The sequence below is a fragment of the Nicotiana tomentosiformis genome, chromosome 9, assembly GCF_000390325.3.
Source record: "Nicotiana tomentosiformis chromosome 9, ASM39032v3, whole genome shotgun sequence".
Lineage (NCBI taxonomy): Eukaryota > Viridiplantae > Streptophyta > Magnoliopsida > Solanales > Solanaceae > Nicotiana > Nicotiana tomentosiformis.
This window is the reverse complement of record NC_090820.1, coordinates 58022482-58040165: the sequence shown is the minus strand read 5'-3', so window position 1 is coordinate 58040165 and position 17684 is coordinate 58022482. Positions and strand designations below refer to the sequence as shown.

At 36.0% G+C, this 17684-nt stretch overlaps 1 protein-coding gene across 3 annotated transcripts; it reads right to left on the bottom strand.

Moving 5' to 3' along the window:
• Positions 1–216: 216 nt before the first annotated feature.
• On the bottom strand, positions 217–11498 carry LOC104101430 (YTH domain-containing protein ECT4-like). 3 transcript variants are annotated; one of them, XM_033657442.2, is made up of 9 exons: positions 11268–11498; positions 10692–10753; positions 10413–10554; positions 10260–10333; positions 9918–10152; positions 9676–9842; positions 5830–6360; positions 5484–5696; positions 217–1307 (listed from the first exon to the last, which is right to left on the bottom strand). In XM_033657442.2, the coding sequence occupies exons 2-9, from the start codon at positions 10737–10739 to the stop codon at positions 690–692; spliced, it is 2028 nt and encodes a 675-aa protein (XP_033513333.1). In that variant the 5' UTR covers positions 10740–10753; positions 11268–11498; the 3' UTR covers positions 217–689. The 3 variants fall into 3 exon arrangements, with proteins under 3 accessions (XP_033513333.1, XP_009607164.1, XP_009607165.1); XM_009608869.4 differs by having other exon boundaries at positions 9676–10152; XM_009608870.4 differs by lacking the exon at positions 10692–10753 and having other exon boundaries at positions 9676–10152.
• Positions 11499–17684: the final 6186 nt, after the last annotated feature.

Below are 17684 nucleotides of genomic sequence, written 5' to 3'. Positions count from 1 at the left end.
GCGAGGCCTTAGGTCCCCATCACGAGGGGATACAGCAGCTAGGACGGGGGCAGATACAGAAGAATTAAAATTTGTTGCAATATTATAATTCGAATAACTAAACACGTTTATTGCAATTAAAATGCCCTAAGCTTTGAGGTTGCTCTTGGCAATGACCAATCACAAATTTCATTGGACGCATTCCCATCGCAGCAGTTGCACTAGTCCAGCATAACATCATGGGAAGGTCTAAATTTTCATTCAACAAAGAAGTAAAGAAGAATTACATTTGTCCATTAATGGGCTGCAAATGGAAAAGTTATGTTTTTACTTTTTCTTTTTTTGGAGAGATATAGAGGGGACGTATTACTGTTTTCCAATCAAAGTTTACCGCAAATAAAGAAAAACTGTGCTGAGTATTTATCTATTTTGCTTTGTTTCCTCGTAATGATGAGGACAGGATTTCATATCCTGAATTTGTTGAAACAAAATGACAAAAGGGACAACTTACATTGTATTTAAAGCAAAATCTCTGCCAACCATCCGACCCCAACACAACCTAAAATTAGAACCTCCACCGCACCCTTGATGAAAGGTAAATGAACACACAATTCCTCAGAAAAGTGACTGCAGATCAACTATGAGCGCACCAATTATAATACACAGCTGGAAAGTAACTCTGTTCAATGCTTCTGGACATTATGCTTGCATCACTTGAGAACAATTTTTCCAGATCCACTTGCCTTGTCACGCTGGAGAGCTCTAGGGTCCAGTGGAATTGTTCCAATTGATATAAAACCAGAAGATTCAGCAAATCCATTAACTTTTACTGGCATAGACCCCACAGTGACAACATCAACCGACTCCGCACTTGCCAGAGTAATAGCAGTAGTGCATTTAGCTTCTGGGGAATGAGATTTCAAGTCCTTTGGATTGATTGCTAAGGAAGCAATCCTCAACGCACTCTTAGTATTGGGATCTCCATCTACCACGAATTTGTCACCATCACTTGCATTCCCCCTGTTGGTTTTGGAATCTTTCAAATCCAGGTCTGCAGGAACCGCACAAATTTCAGATTGCACGGAATCATTGTGCTTAGATATTGTCTCACCTTCACTGGAAGGGAAATCAAAAATAGAATTTAGCTTGCGTGGAGGATCTAATACAGGCACAAGAAATGGATTTTTATAGCTCATTAGCAACTTGGCTTTCTCTTCCTGCAGGATCTTCTGTCTAGTTTCATAATACATGAAGTCATCTAGTAAAGATGTCCTTGATGCATAATTCTTGAATACTTTCAGCATCTCAATGCCTTTCTTGTAGTGTATCTGCACGTTAACAAATAACGTCAGACTTTCTGTTTTATCTGGAACATCAATGACCTTCCTCGAGTTCACATAAAATGTCATTATAAACTTCTCCTAGACCCAAAAAAAAGAAATATACGACATAGACCCAAAACAGATAAACAACTGCAATATGATCAAAAGCAGTGACCCAAAAAGCGAAAAGTGCAAGAACAACACAATCACAGGGTTTGAAGCGAAAAGTGAAGCAACATGCTTCCTTGAAGTGAAGCGCACAATTTATGGAAAAATAGAAACATATAAAAACAAATATGAATTTAGTACTATAACAATCAAATTATAACTAGACTGACTTATTTCACTATCCAATATAGGACAATGTATCAGCTCCTCAAAGTTGAAATTTAAAGAAAAAATTCAGTTTTAGTTTGGATCACTTTATGTGTCATTGTTTGGAGCGCACACTTCAATGAAGAACAACACTTCCTTGCTTTGCATCGCTTTAAGCGATGAAGCGAGGGCTTTTAATAACACTTATAAAAAAAGGTACCATGAGCGTAAATCCCCTTGAGTTCATTGTCAACGGAGAGAATAGTTGAGTGTGTCTAGTTGAGTGTGTCTACTAATTTCCAGATTCGAAGATATGGAGCTAGATGACAATAAACTAGACTCGATGCAATAGATGGCTAAAGGGATAGGGTTTTATCAGCTTAATCAAGCTATGAGTGGTTGTTGAAGGCAGCACTAGGAGAGTACCCTCAGTGGCCATGGAAGCTTTAGCACATTAAATGATGCACCAACAAAAGTGGCTGGATTAGGATAGATAACACTCCATGAGGCTTCCTGTACACATGATAATCTTTCAAATAAGGCATGGAATTATGCAGTATATGCTACTTTTGTGGAAAACAGTGATTAGTCAAACACCTATTAACATCGCAGATTCATCTGGCAAATTCAATGTGTGTTTCTCAGAATGTTTGTGGTAGTATGGGTGATGCCCGGAGCTTGAAAGACTCGATGCAAGCTCAAATGGACTAAGAAAGAGCAGAAGACTACTATGCCTAAATCCCAAGCTAGTTGGATCGGCAATATGAATCACCACAACCATGTCCCTTCATTTGGACCCGTCTCAATCCAATATTCACGATTTTAGGTTGTCTAAGTTCTAACACCAGAAATTCTCTACAATTTCTATCGGAATGGAAACTTCTTAAGAAGACTAAGAAACCCGACCGAAGTACTGGACGTAAAGAAGCGTACCAACATAACTAAGCCTTGATTCCAACTAATTGGTGCCACCTATGTGAATCTTTTTTATTTTATTTTTTACTCTGTTGTACCCTACATTTTGCTAACTCTGTATGAATCTTTGGTTTACCTCGTGCTCTTTTAATACTTTTAATCACCATGGATAGACACCTACGGACCAATGCATCTCAAGCGACATTCTCTTATTTTATCCTAAGTGTGTTGCTTGCACTCTCTGCCGAATACTGCATTTCCAATTGTGTCTAATCTTGTAATAGCGCACATCCATAAGATCAAACAATCAAGTGACATTCTCATTTAATTTTTTGTGTGCGCTACTTGCAGTTACTGACGAATACGATCATTTCTAATTCTGCTCATCCATCTAAATATCCGCATTTATGTGAAATTCATCTTCTGGATATATTGGACCTTAAAGGGCCAACATTCACTCTCATATACATTGTCAATCTTGCAATCGTTCTTTAGAACTTGTCTTTCACTTTTGTAGATATCATCTTGTGGGATAACACTCCAATAGCACTGCTCCATTTCAACCATCCTATTTTGATTATGTGCTACATCTTCATCTATGATAACATTCTCATCGAATGTTGAGCCTAGCTATCTGTATTCTTTGTGTTTAAGCATCCCGTTCCATCTAATCCCACATCACCTTCACTATTCTTATGACAGCACTCCAATAGCACTGCTCCATTTCAACCATCCTATTTTGATTATGTGCTACATCTTCATCTATGATAATATTCTCATCGAATGTTGAGCCTATCTGTATTCTTTGTGTTTAAGCATCCCGTTCCATCTAATCCCACATCACCTTCACTATTCTTATGACAGCTAAACATGCAACGCGTAAATTCTGTCTTCTATTACAATGCAGCATGGGAGCCCATCCTACGTACATAATGGGTAAGCAAGCACCAACTACCAGCCCAATGCATATCCCTGGTGACAATTACAGGAAATCCGTTGTATGTCCAACCACTATTCCTATAATAAACAGCTCCGCCAATGCAGATTCTTCATGGCATCATCAAAGGACTTTTCTTGGCACTGTATCACAAGCTGTCTCCAGGCCAGTGAATACCATATGTAAGTCCTCCATCTCCCAATAAAGTTTCATCAATCTTCTTAAGAATATATAGCCTGCACTAAAGATCTACTAGGCATAACTTAGAGCCTGTTTGGACATAAAATTTGATGGAAGTTTTTTCCAAAACAATTTCACTTTTTTTCGAAATCGGCGTTTGTTCATAAAATTTCCAATTTTCACTCGAAGATGCATTTTGGAAATTTTCGAAAATTTGAAAAACTCCAAAAAGCTGTTTTTCAAAATTTTCACTCAAATCACTCACAAAACTTCAAAAACAGCCCAATCTAAAATTTATGTCTAAACACAACTCTAAATTTCAAATACCATTTTCACTTGAAAAAACTTTTCACCATTTTTTCGAATTTTACAATTCTTATGTCCAAGAGCCTACTTAAATTGGCTCTCTGGCATTCTTGTAGTGTCCCCACGTTTATGCTGTCATTTAAAAATTTATCATATGGCCCATAATTTTAATGCCATGTTTATTCGCACAACTTTGAATCTCTTTTCTTATATATTGGATCGATGTATTCTTTCTCCACTCGCCAGGCATCCTTCCAATCACAAATATAGCATTAAATAGCTTGATAAGTTATACTATTCCAACACATTTCCAAATCTCTATGGGATAACATCTGCACCACAAGCTTTTTCTTCCCCTCATACTCTTCATGGCATCCTTCATTATTATGTGCAACTAAAGTTTTTTCTATGCATATATATGGAGATATGAAAATTTATCATAGCAATTTGAGTTGAACAATGGAGAAGAGCATAAGAACTTATGGAAAAAGTATTTCACAATGCATACTTAGGGCAACTTGTGATAGAGAGGAATAGTAGAAGTTTTGAGGATAAGTTGTCACCCTTATCTTTGCTGAAGTTCAAATGTCACAAAACTTGTATTTTTGGTGTAACAAAAAAGCTATTGATGCATTAGATCATGTACTGGGGTTCATGGAATATTTGCATGTCTAGCGGATTGAATTCTATCCATTTTTGTAACAACTAACAAGTACAACACAAAGGCATATTCTGCAGAAGGTATTTGTTGGTACCATGAATCCTTGTCCATCCTGATAAATAGACTGAGTAATTGAATAAACAACCTGTTATAATGAGTTTGGAAGAAAAATGTTCATGGAAAGTGAAACAGCTAGCTGATAGGATATCAAATCAAGTTAGAGTAATATAACGCAGTATTAGTTTATATTTGTTCGAATTGTTAGACAAATTTTAATAATTCAAGAAAAGAGGTCAATTTTTTTGTGGAAAAAGGCCAGTTTCATTGGGACAATAAAACTTTTTCCAAGAGACCATCCAAAAGGTTGAAATTAGTTGGTAACAAAATATCCTGCACTCAGTTAATCAGGCATTCAGGCCCATCCTAGATGACTTCCTCAGTGTATTCCCGGCTATTTTTCTTATCTACCAGGACAACCAAAGACCATTTGAATTTTCATGTAATTACATTCACCTATGAAGATAATCTTTCCACATAAGCTCTGCATAAAGAAACAAGAGAAAGGCTAAAGAAAACAAGTAAATGCTGCAGCACTGAAATCATGAGAAAATATATGAGCAAAGCCAATATCCAACCCAGCAAGACAATACTTTTTAGGGAGAAGCACCTCATTGGAAGCCCCTATGCAAATTTATGGAATTGCAGTTCCTTGAATATGGCTTTAATAAACTTCCTAAAGATGTTCACATAGTCAACCAACTTAATATTTCCGGGTCAACCAATAGAAAACGAATTACAGGACAGCATATCAATAGTAAAACAAGAGTAAAAAAAATAAGAATCACAGTACGCCAAATAAGTAACAAACCTCTTGTGTGTCTCTGCTGTTAGTCACTGGCTTGTTCTCATTGTTCTCTAATATAATATGCCTAAAGTTATGATTTGGGACATCCTTTATGATGTGCCACTTCACAGGGAAGCTACCAGACCACTTATCTTGCTGCCAAAAATCCATGTCCTTACAGAAGTTTACAGGGCCAGTCATTTCCGCAACACCACAAAACTGCCCACTAGCATTCACCTTCATTTCATATTTAAAAACAAAACCAATTTAGTGAATTGATTTGAACAATGAAAAGATCTGTGCAATTGAATAATCATAGTTTTGCTTCATGCTTAAAAACTGACCAAACTTGGGAGTAGTAATCACTCACCGAGAAAAAGAGGAATACTGGGCAGCCTCTTGGATTTCCAGCAGCAATTCTCTGAGCATCTTTGAAAGCGCTATTGAGCTTTTTGTTTCCATTAGGTGTAGATGACCAAACATTGTATTTCATACTCTTATGCACATCATCCTCGCTATATGATTTAATAACAAAGAACTTAGCATTCAGAAGATCCAGCACAAAATCATCTCTATTGTACTCATCAGCATGAATAACAATATTCCCTTGTGCATTAACATTCCCTGCTCTTGTTGTGTAGGCCTTAACAACCAACTGATTTTCTGATGTATTGGTCCTAGGTCCTCGATTCTGTTCGTTCAATGAATCAGATCTAACTTTCACATCATTTGGCACTGTCCCATACAGAAACTTGGATCCACCTTTTCCTGCACTAGCCCGCTCATGAGCATCAGATCCAAGATTAAACGAACCACTCGAAGGAACAGTAGCTCTCAGTTGAACATGATTAGACAAAACCTTCCCATGCATAACACATCCTGTAGCTTGAGAAAGTTTACCCTGTCCAAGGATTAAGATATGAACTCAGGAAGCGATCCAAGGGCCACACTCCCATTAAAGAGAAAAAATAATAAATTCACAAATTTTGGAATTAGAATATAAACAGATTGTTGCGGAAGCCGAATATATAAAGAGTGATTAAATCACAACTACTATATCTAAATGGTAGCTAATAAATAGTAAATGAGACAATAATAAAAAGGAACAACAGAAGTTTACGAGATTCAGCAAAATTTGATTTTCTGCCTAGTCCTCGGACACAATCAACTCAAACTTTATTTTACTCCAAAATTACAAGTGAAATACTACAAGAGAGAAAGAAGACTCAAATGCCTTAGGAGATAAGAAGGCAAGTGAGAAGTGTTTACAAATGAACAAAACCCTTGCTATTTATAGAAGGGAAATGACCTTAATAATGGCATACATGACATTACATAGATTGTGATCATGCAATGTAAATGCATGGAAAATGCATCTACCAATTTCCTCCTAAAAGGAGGCTTTCAAATGTTCACACTAGTTCACATTAATCTTGTCAAATTTAACAAATTGGTCTGACCTGCCGGACCAATTTGCTCTGGTGCACTGGTGGTAATGAAGGGAATTCGGAGAAACAATAACATGTACCACTATCACGGTAGTACAGTTATTGGGACAGTAACATTGGCATCCAGTGATGACAAGGAGGAAGAAACAACCAAGCTATGGCACATGCACTTGGGACATGTTGGAGGAAAATCCTTGAAAATTTTATCAGATCAAGGATTGTTAAAAGGTGTAAAGACTTGCAATTTGGAATTTTGTGAGCATTGTATCAAGGGAAAACATACAAGGGTTAAATTTGGAACAAGCTATCCATTATACTAAAGGTATTTTGGATTATGTTTACTCTGATGTTTGGGGTGCTTCCAAAACACCTTCATTAAGTGGGAAACACTATTTTGTAACCTTTATTGATGACTTTTCCCGGAGAGTGTGGGTGTATACGATGAAAACCAAAGATGAGGTGTTGGGAATGTTTCTCAAATGGAAGGCGATGATAAAGACTCAAACAGGCAGAAAGATAGATGATGGCATTTTGAGACATTTCACCTTCAGAAATACACCACAACAGAATGGAGTGGCAGAACATATGAACCGGACTTTGCTGGAGAAGGTTTGGTTTATGTTGTCCAATGCTGGCCTAGGCAAAGAATTTTGGGCTAAGGCAATAACATATGCATGCCACCTCATTAATCGTCTACCATCTGCCGTTATTGGTGGCAAGACAACATTTCAAAATATCAACCAGCAAGCCAAAAAGAATAATAAAGAAACCTGCTCGTCTCATAGAGATAGTGGCTTGTGCAGCCTCAATTGTAGTTGATGGTGTTCCTACCACTTATAAAGATGCAATCGAAAGTTCCGAACAAAATAAGTGGAAGATTGCCATGAATGAAGAAATACAGTCCCTTCATAAGAATCGCACATGAAAATTGGCCAATCTCCCAAAGGGAAAGAAAGCAATTGGGTGCAAATGAGTATTTGCAAAGAAAGAAGGATTTCCTAACCAAGAAGATGTTCTTGGTTAAAGCAAGATTGGTGGCCAATGGATACGCTCAAAAGGAGGGAATTGATTATAATGAGGTGTTTTCTCTAATCGTGAAACACTCCTCCATTGGAGTTTTGTTGGCTTTGGTAGCACAGTTGAATGTGGAACTAGTTCAGTTAGATGTAAAAATTGCATTTTTACATGGACTTGGAAGAGGAAATCTACATGACTCAGCCAAAAGTATTCAAAGTTGCTGGAAAGGAAAATATGGTGTGCGAACTTCAAAAATCGTTGTACGTATTGAAACAATCTTCTAGACAATGGTACAAGGTATGGAAATAAAAAGAGATATGACATTTAAAGAAACTTTGTCTATCTCAGAAAGAATACTTGAAGAGAGTAATAGATCGATTTGTTATGAATGAGAACACGAAGTTGGTTAGCACTCCGCTTGCTCCTCACTTTAAGCTTAGTGTTGCTATGTCGCCGAAGAATGAAGCTGAATGAGAGTATATGTCAAGAGTACCATATGCGAATGTCGTTGGTAGCTTGATGTATGCAATGGTTTGCACAAGACTTGATATTTCACATGTTATCGGAGTTGTAAGCAGTTATACGCATGATCCAGAAAAGGAGCATTGGCAAGCTGTGAAATGGATTCTACGGTATATTCGTAATACTGTAGATGTTGGATTGATTTTTGAGCAGGAAGATAATCAGTATCTGGTTGGATATTGTGACTCGGATTATGCAAGTGATTTGGACAAACGTAGATCAACTACTGGTTATGTTTTCACTTTTGCAAATGCACCTGTTAGTTGGGAGTCTACTTTGCAGTCAATGGTTGCTTTGTCTACTACTGAGGCAGAGTACATGGCAATTACGGAGGCTGTAAAGGAGGCAATTTGGCTTCAAGGGTTGCTTAGAGAGCTTGGTATTGGTCAAGAAAACATCACATCATTTTGTGATAGTCAAAGTGCTATCCAATTAGCAAGGAACCAAGTTTATCATGCAAGGACGAAGCACATTGATGTTCGATATCACTTGTACGAGATATTATAGAAGAAGGTGGAATCATGGTGCAGAAAATTCGGACTACGGACAATCCTGCCGATATGCTAACAAAAGTGATGATTGCGATTAAGTTTTAACATTGTTTGAACTTGATCAACATTGTTGAACTTGGAAGATTGAAATTGAAGACACAATCAAAACTTATCAGTGAGAGAATTGAAAGAGTGGAATCTTGCCAAGTTGGAGATTTGTTAAATTTGACAAGATTAAGGTGAACTAGTGTGAATATTTGGAAGTCTCCTTTTAGGAGGAAATTGATAGATGCATTTTTCATGCATTTACATTGCATGATCACAATTTATGTGATGTCATGCATGACATTATTAAGGCCATTTCCCTTCTATAAATAGCAAGGGTTTTGTTCATTTGTAAACACCTCCAATTCGCCTTCTTATCTCATAACGCATTTGAGTCTTCTTTCTCTCTTGTAGTATTTCACTTGCATTTTTGGAATGAAATAAAGTTTGAGTTGATTGTGTTCGAGAACTAGGCAGAAAATCAAATTTTGCCGAACCTCGTAAACTTCTGGTGTTCCTTTTTATTATTGTCTCATTTACTATTTATTAGCTACCATTTAAATATAGTAGTTGTGATTTAATCCCTCTCTATATATTCGGCTTCCGCAACACAGATAAATCCGTGGGAACACCCTCTCTTTTAAAAGCCAAAACACAATACTGGAAATATCACTAACTAGGATAAATCCTTACAGCATGTACTTCCGAGGATTGAATGGAGAACCTATCAGAAGCAACATATCCATGCATCATAGGCTGCTTGCCTGATCTACCATTAGATTTTGCAATTCCAGATCCTCTGTTAAAACTATTATGACCTGAAGCCGGCTTTAATGGAGCTGGGGTGAAGGTTGGAGATGCTGAAGACAAATTATGCTTGAGACGAGAAACATCAGCTCTATTAGCCGTAGATACGGTACTTTCAACTATCGTACCTGCTCTGTTCACCATAACGTCAGATGTATTCAGTAGCACCACGGGGAAGTACGAAGGAGAAGACACATTGCTTTCATATGATGGGATAGCATAGTACTGTTGTGCTCCTAAATATGAGCCATCAACCCCTGCTACAGCACCAGGGATGTAAGGGTTGTACGGGTTGAACAGAGACTGTGCATATCCGTAGTTAGGTGTATAATACATATATGGGAGATTTTCATTTGGTGCACCCTGAAATGGAAATAAACACGATGTTAGCAAATACAATTAAGAAAGAGACCACAGGAAAATTGAAGAAATTATTTTTTAATAAGACATAAAACTGAGAATGAACTAACCATATACTGAATATCTTGACCATCCAGACCAAAAATTCTTTGGTGGTCATCCCAATCGCTGGGCGATTCAAATCCTAACAAAGTCAAATAATTCTAATTGAGTGTATTGAGGCAATCAATGTCATCTCAAATGGAATTTAAGCAATCCTGTACCTGTACAGAGGTAGCCATAATTGGTGGTAGTAGGATAATATAATCCCTGATCAACAACAAACTCGGGCAGTTCTTCATTGTACATAGTTTCAAAGTTTTGAAGCAGCGGACTGGTGATCTGCATTGGCTCCGTTCCTTGAATCTGTTAAAACAAGGATTCAATCTTCTATCATTACAAAACACCACATTCAAGAATAAATGAGCAATTAATGTCACCGGACATGTTAAAGGCAAAGATGTTTAAGAAAGTCCATTAGTGATCAGTAGCCCAAACTTTACCATATAAGCATCTGCATGTCCTTGTTCAGGAACATTATACATTTCCATACCGGGAACGCCACCTTCACCAGAAATAGAATGCATAAAAATTGTGCCAATCTGACAGTATAGTTTCAAAATAAAACAAAAAGTAGGGAGGAGAGAATATCATTCTTTCTTTCAAAATCCAAACACCATTTGCTTATCAATCTCCAGTATGGACACACACAATTCAAATTGCAAAAATATTCAAGTTATCCACGACCCTAACTAATCCATAGAACGAAAGGAAAAACACATCTTTGTTAAAAAAAAAGCACAAAAATGGAGTAGAAAATTAATAAGTTCAAAATATCAGCAGCACTCCAATGTTCAAATAAGCACAAGTGAAAAAATCACAAAGTTCGACACCCAGATTTCAAAATGACTTAATGGTAAAGCAGCTTAAGAATAAAGCAATAAGCAAATAAATATATTTTGGAACTTAATATTCTTAAATGCAAAAAGTTTAAAATAGCCAATTTCCACAGAATAAGATAAAAACACCAATTGAAGCACACCGTAAAACTGAATACAAAATATAAAATAAAAAGTTACCGAGAGAAGAGCAGAATCAAGCAATAGTTGAGCTGAAGGAGTGAAGACGGATTGAATTAAAGAGCTTTTCACACAAAAAGGAGATTTGCTGCACCATTATTTGATCTCTCAAGGGTTCAAATATAACGCTGTTAAGAAACCATAACCCTAGAGAGAGAGAGAGAGAGAAAAGAAGAAAAAAAGGCGGACTTGTGTTGTGCAAAAATGAGTGTGTTGCCTACACTGCAGGGACGTTCGGTATGGATGTACTTCTCGGCATCTACAGTTTGTATGACGTTACCATAATACCCTCCAACTTCCCCATTCAAACCCACCGAATACTAAAAGGCGGTTGATATCCCTAATCAAGTGATAACATAATAAAACATCTCTTAGCAATTTTAGGACAAAATTAATTAGGTTAGTTAATAATTAATGTCTTTTTAAATTTAAATTTTAAAATAAATAAATTATACACTATGTGTTATTAATAATTAGGAATATTATTTTTGAATTGAATTTAAACATAGAAGAAAAGTTTAATTTGAATTTGAAACAACTACAAGCGATATAGTAAAAAATATATAAAAATTAAAATTTTATATTGAAAATAAAATAGAAGAAAAGTCTAATTGCTTATTCCATATAATGTAGAAAAAAATAATCAAAATATTGATATATTTTATACAAAATAATAAAATAATATATATTTTGGACGAAGTAAGAAATTTATATTATCTAAGTTATATTAAAGGAGATGTCTATGTATTATATATTATATTATCTATACATAATAAAAGGAGAAAAAAATATTATATGAAGCCAAGTGGAAGCATAATAAAAAGCAACTTAACAATTTTAGGATTAAAAATTATTATTCATAAGATTAAGCTAAATGTCAAGATACTACAAAGCCACTTGATAAATTTTATAATTATTCATAAAAATTTTAAAAACCAAAAAAAATAACCAAGATACAATTATAAAGTCAATAAATAATATACAGAAGTATTATTTATAAATTTAGACAAATTGAAGAATGTAAATAATAAAAGGCTTCTCTCTTTAGACTTTTAAACAAAACAATAAAAAGATTCTCTCTCTATAATTTTAATGAATTAAAAATTATAATTTAATAAAAAATTAGGGTATTTAAATTATAAGTAAAATACTAAATGAAAAAACTAATCAAATATAGCTGTAGAAAAAAATATATGAAAAGAGGAAATAAATATAATGTTAGGATATTTATAATTTAAATTAGTTGGAAAAATAATTTCAATAATATAACTCAAAATTTTATTGATAAATTTATACAATTCCTATAAAACACTTAACCACAAAACCCACAGTCTTTTTTAAAAATTAAAAAAAAAAACCTACCGCCCTTAACTCCATCAACAACATCTTCTTAATAAAAACTTATTATTTTCAAAATTTCTATTTGATCCAACTATGCCACCAGATTTCAACATTCTCACAAACGGTGATAATTGTTACGAACAATATATAAATAAAATTTTGTACCATAGCAAGGTTTCTTGGTCGGCCAAAATATTCTCCAATGGATATATATCTATCAAATTATGCAACTTTTCAACCTACTATTTATATTATTACTCGTCTCTTTTCATATTGTTGCACCAATATTTATCAGTTGACGGGTTTATATAATCATATTATCTAATATTTCATGAAGAAAATAAAAAGATGATAAATATTTTAAATACAAATTTTATCTTGAATTTTTTTCAATTTCTTCAAGTACATAAATAACAAAATTGTAATTCAAGAAAAATAGTAGAATTTGGATAGATTTGAATGCATGAATATCCAGTGTATTTATAAGTTCATAAAATAATATCATTTTCAAAAGATACTTACCTCAATTAGGCCAAATCAATACTTAAAATAATTTTTCCTTTAAAATTCACTTCTGCTCGGCTCAAATCTAGCCAAAAATTACTTAATAATATCAAACATTGCAAGAGAAGCCAATTCCAATTAATAAAGGTATGATCTTTATACAATTCCCCAATAGTCAACCCCGGACCCGCCCGGTCAAAACCCGAGTTGAAGGGTAGGTCTCGACTACCCATAGCCCCCACGAGTTCATATATATTATTTTCAAAATCGAGTCCAATTCGACTCTCAAATCTTTTAAAAAAAAAGTCAAAAATCCCCAAAAATTTCTCTTCAAATCTTATGAATTTGATATTAAATCTCATAAATAATCATGTAATATAATTGAAAATTGGTAAAAATTACTTACCCAATAGTTTGGTATGAAAATCATTCCACAAAATCGCCTCTCACCTAATCTAGGGCTCAAAAGGTGATAAAATGAAACTAAATCTCGAAATACTCAGCTATAAACAAGCTGCAGATGTCGCATTTGCGACATGGGATTCGCAAATGCGACGTCCGCAAATGCGTACAAAGCATCGCAAATGTAACCCCTGACAGACCTAGCGAAGATCGCAATTGCGATCAAAAGCCTCGCAAATGCGACGCCACTACAGTAGCAAAAGCGAACCAAAATTTGCAAATGTGGACAGCCCCAGAGTCGCAAATGCGACTCCAATATCGCATTTTCGATAAATTCCCAACTTCCCCAGGTTCGCAAAAGCGAGAAGAGATTCGCAACTGCAGTGGTCGTATTTGCAACCTTCTTATCGCAAATGTTATGGAATCAGCACCAGCATACAAAATTCTAAGGAAATCAATCTGAAACTCACCTGAGCCCCGGGGGTTTCAACCAAACATCCACATAAGTCTAAAAACATCATACGAACTCGCGCGTGATCAAAATAACACCTAGAACCACGAATTGGACCTCAAAACACATGAATTTCCAAAGAAAACTCAAGACCTCTAGAATCACAACCTAACATCTGAATCCTATCAAACCAACTCTGAATGGCACCAAATTTTGCAAACAAGTTGTAAATAGCAAAGCGGACCTATTTCAAGTCCCAAAACCAAATTCCGAACCCGATACACATAAAGTCAAACCTAAGTCAAACTTAGGAAAATTCTAAACCTTTAAATTGTCAACTCTCGGCATAACAAGCCAAATCAACCTACGGACCTCCGAATTCAATTCTGGGCATACGCCCAAGTCTAAAATCACCGTACGAACCTAATGGAACCATCAAAACTCTAATCCGAGATTAATATGTAAAAAGTCAAACTTGGTCAACTCTTCTAACTTAAAGCTTCTAAAATGTGAATCATTTATCCAAATCAATCCCGAACCACTCGAAAATCAAAACCAACGATACGCACAAGTCATAATATACCATGTGAAGCTATTCGTAACCTCAAAGCTCCGAACAAAGTGCAACTTCTAAAAATAACCGGTCGGGACGTTACATTCTCCCCCACTTAAATATATGTTCGTTCTCGAACGTGCCAAGAGTCTCTCCCAAGCCATCAAATCACCGTATAAACCTCTTCGTGCACCTACCCGTGGGTGATCCCACGTCATCCCAATCCATATAAGCCCGACAACACAACCTAGCTGAAGTTCCTTACTGCAACCTTAGTCCATAAACTTTAGAGTCAAATTTCCAATAGCCGGAATCCATTACAAGATCCAATTTCACATCTATATGATGTATAAGTCTGAACAAGCCAAATCAAGCCATAGTCATAACCCAGATTGTAATCATATGATATACCACATAACTAAGATACCCATAGCAGTAGCTTATGACCATAATAGCTGCTCAATGACAAGCCTGGTATCGGTAACAAACCTCATATCAATTAAAACCTTATTCTAAACCTTCGTACACTGCCAATGATGGAGGAACGCGCATAAATTCATAACCACTCATCAGATCAACAAGTCGTGGAGCTCTCTTGCCCGAAAAGAACCATAGCTAGAAATTTAAGTTGGCTAGTGACATTATCCTTCCACAATACCTTAATCGAGTCTGATAACACTCATTCCAGGTCAAATAACCTCACCCCATCCAGTACAAGTTGCTCTACCAACATGGCACAATGATCCTATTTAGAGCCACATACCATGCAATTCGTGCACCAAACAAGCAACAACTCGGATGTACCCAAAGGATGAAAAGAGAATCAAATGAGAGAACCGCCTCACAGCTCAATAGATACCACTACGAAATGCAATGCTATGAAGCCATCTCACAAAGGAGAAACAAAACACACGAAATGAGCACAAAGGATCATATCCCAACATAACCCTGCTGCGATGCATGACCCGATCCCAACACCGGTCCACCTGGACAACCTCGAGGCATGAGTCTCACAATCCATAACCATATGTGTAATATTCAACAACCACGCGAGGTGCATGACCATAACCACGGAGAAACAAATATCACTATATTTATACCACAAACGAGAAGACCATAACCAAGGCGCAATCAACCATTCAACATCCTGGGAGCTATCTCGCTTGAATTCTGCCACAAAGCCTAAACAGTACCGCATCATATGTAAATAGTCAACAGTCTCACAATCCATCGTGGCGTAGAAGAGTAACACATAGAACACATCATAACACGAATAAGGTCAACTCTAACAGATGACACCACCCGCTACAATAGTTGTGCCGAGTTAACAAATCTGACCCGATGTAGAATACACATCCTCATTAGGCCTACCAGTGGCTAGGGGTAGGCATAGTGTGGGCAAACCCGAAATCCAATTTTTTTAGATTTTTGGTTTGCATTTTCGGATTACGGATTGGATTTTGGATTTAGTTTTTATTATTTTTGGATTGGATATTGGATTTGATACTTCGGTTTTTTGGATATCCGAAAATCTGAAGTTTTTATACTTTATATTTAGTCAATTATCCATATGCAAATAGTAATAAGATCAAATACTATACCCAATAGATATTATCTCATATATTCAATATTAATTACTAAGTTATTGTGAGAATACTTTCTATTTGGACATAGTTTTACTATTGCTACTTCGTATCGGCCGTATTAATGTCTCCATTATATTTTCTTGATAATAATTTCATTACTTGAATATTTATCTAGATGATTGCAGTGAGAATGGGGAACTTTTCATGCAATTTAATATGAGTACTTCATTTGGATAATTTATTTTTGTAAAAATAAGAAGCATCTCAACTTATAAGCCCAAAATCAAAAATCAAAAATATCCAAACCGATTAATCCGAAACCAAATTTAAAATCTGATCCAGTCCGAGCTTATTTGGATTGGATTTGGATTGTCATTTCTTCAATTCAAAAATCAAAAATCCAAACCAAAATTTTATATCCAATCCGACCTGCCAGAACGCCCACCCCTACCAGTGGCCTCTAAATCGATTCTAATCATTCCCGAAATAGGTAGATAACCTCCAAAAACCCGTGAAAACCTATGCATAGCACATACGATCAGTCGTCAACCTCTTAACATACCTTTACCATTCACAACCCTGGAACAATCTACCTCCGAGAACATTCTAAGTCTTCAAATCCTTAGAATACCAGAATCTTCATATCCGATCCCAACTACACAACTCAAATGACTAACACATTCCTCATACACGAACATCCCACGAGAAATAATTCCATAATTCTTTCGTGCCACATAGAAAAATCTGAACATCAGTCGTCGATCAATCAGGTGATTACCGTAATACCAATCAGGCATCCGCAAGTCAAAGCACAGTGCGCCTTCTGGAGTGCGCACCCTTCTCAGGTGCTATCAAATAATGCTAGAATTCTTCTAAATATATGAAATCGTCCATGCTATCAAGAGCTCGCGACCCCATCTAGGAGAAAAATCATAACACACAATATATTCCTTATGCCGGTAGCAGATGTCACGACCTAATTTTTTCTCCGTTGGGTATCGTGATGGCACTTAGTCTTAGGGACTAGGTAAGCCTAACAATAATTAAAACAATAACATTATTTAAATAGAATCTCTTAAAATTCTCAAAACCAGTAGTACAAGTCATCAACTCTACAGAGTGTTTGCTAGAAAACTTCTAAATACAACTGTCTAGAAATAAGAATAAACAGTGCAAAACGAAAAAGGTGAAGGTAACTCTAAAGCCTGCGAATGCAACAACAGGTTTACCTTGAGTCTCCATAGCAACAGTCCACACAGCTAGCTAACGAACAAGTACCTGGATCTGCACAAAAATGTGCAGAAGAGTAGCATGAGCACACCACAACGGTGCCCAGTAAGTATCAAGACTAACCTCGGTGGAGTAATGACGAGGAACAATCAAGACACACACTGGTTTAATAAACTGAACATATATAAGTACATGAATAACAGAAGTATGATGTCTACATAAAGACTATGCAATATGGCTCACCATACAGTAATAACATTAAAGCAAGAAACAACAAGTATCGGCGAAATATCATGAAAATGACGCAGACAAAGTGAATGCAACACAACCTAAATCCGGAATCACGAATA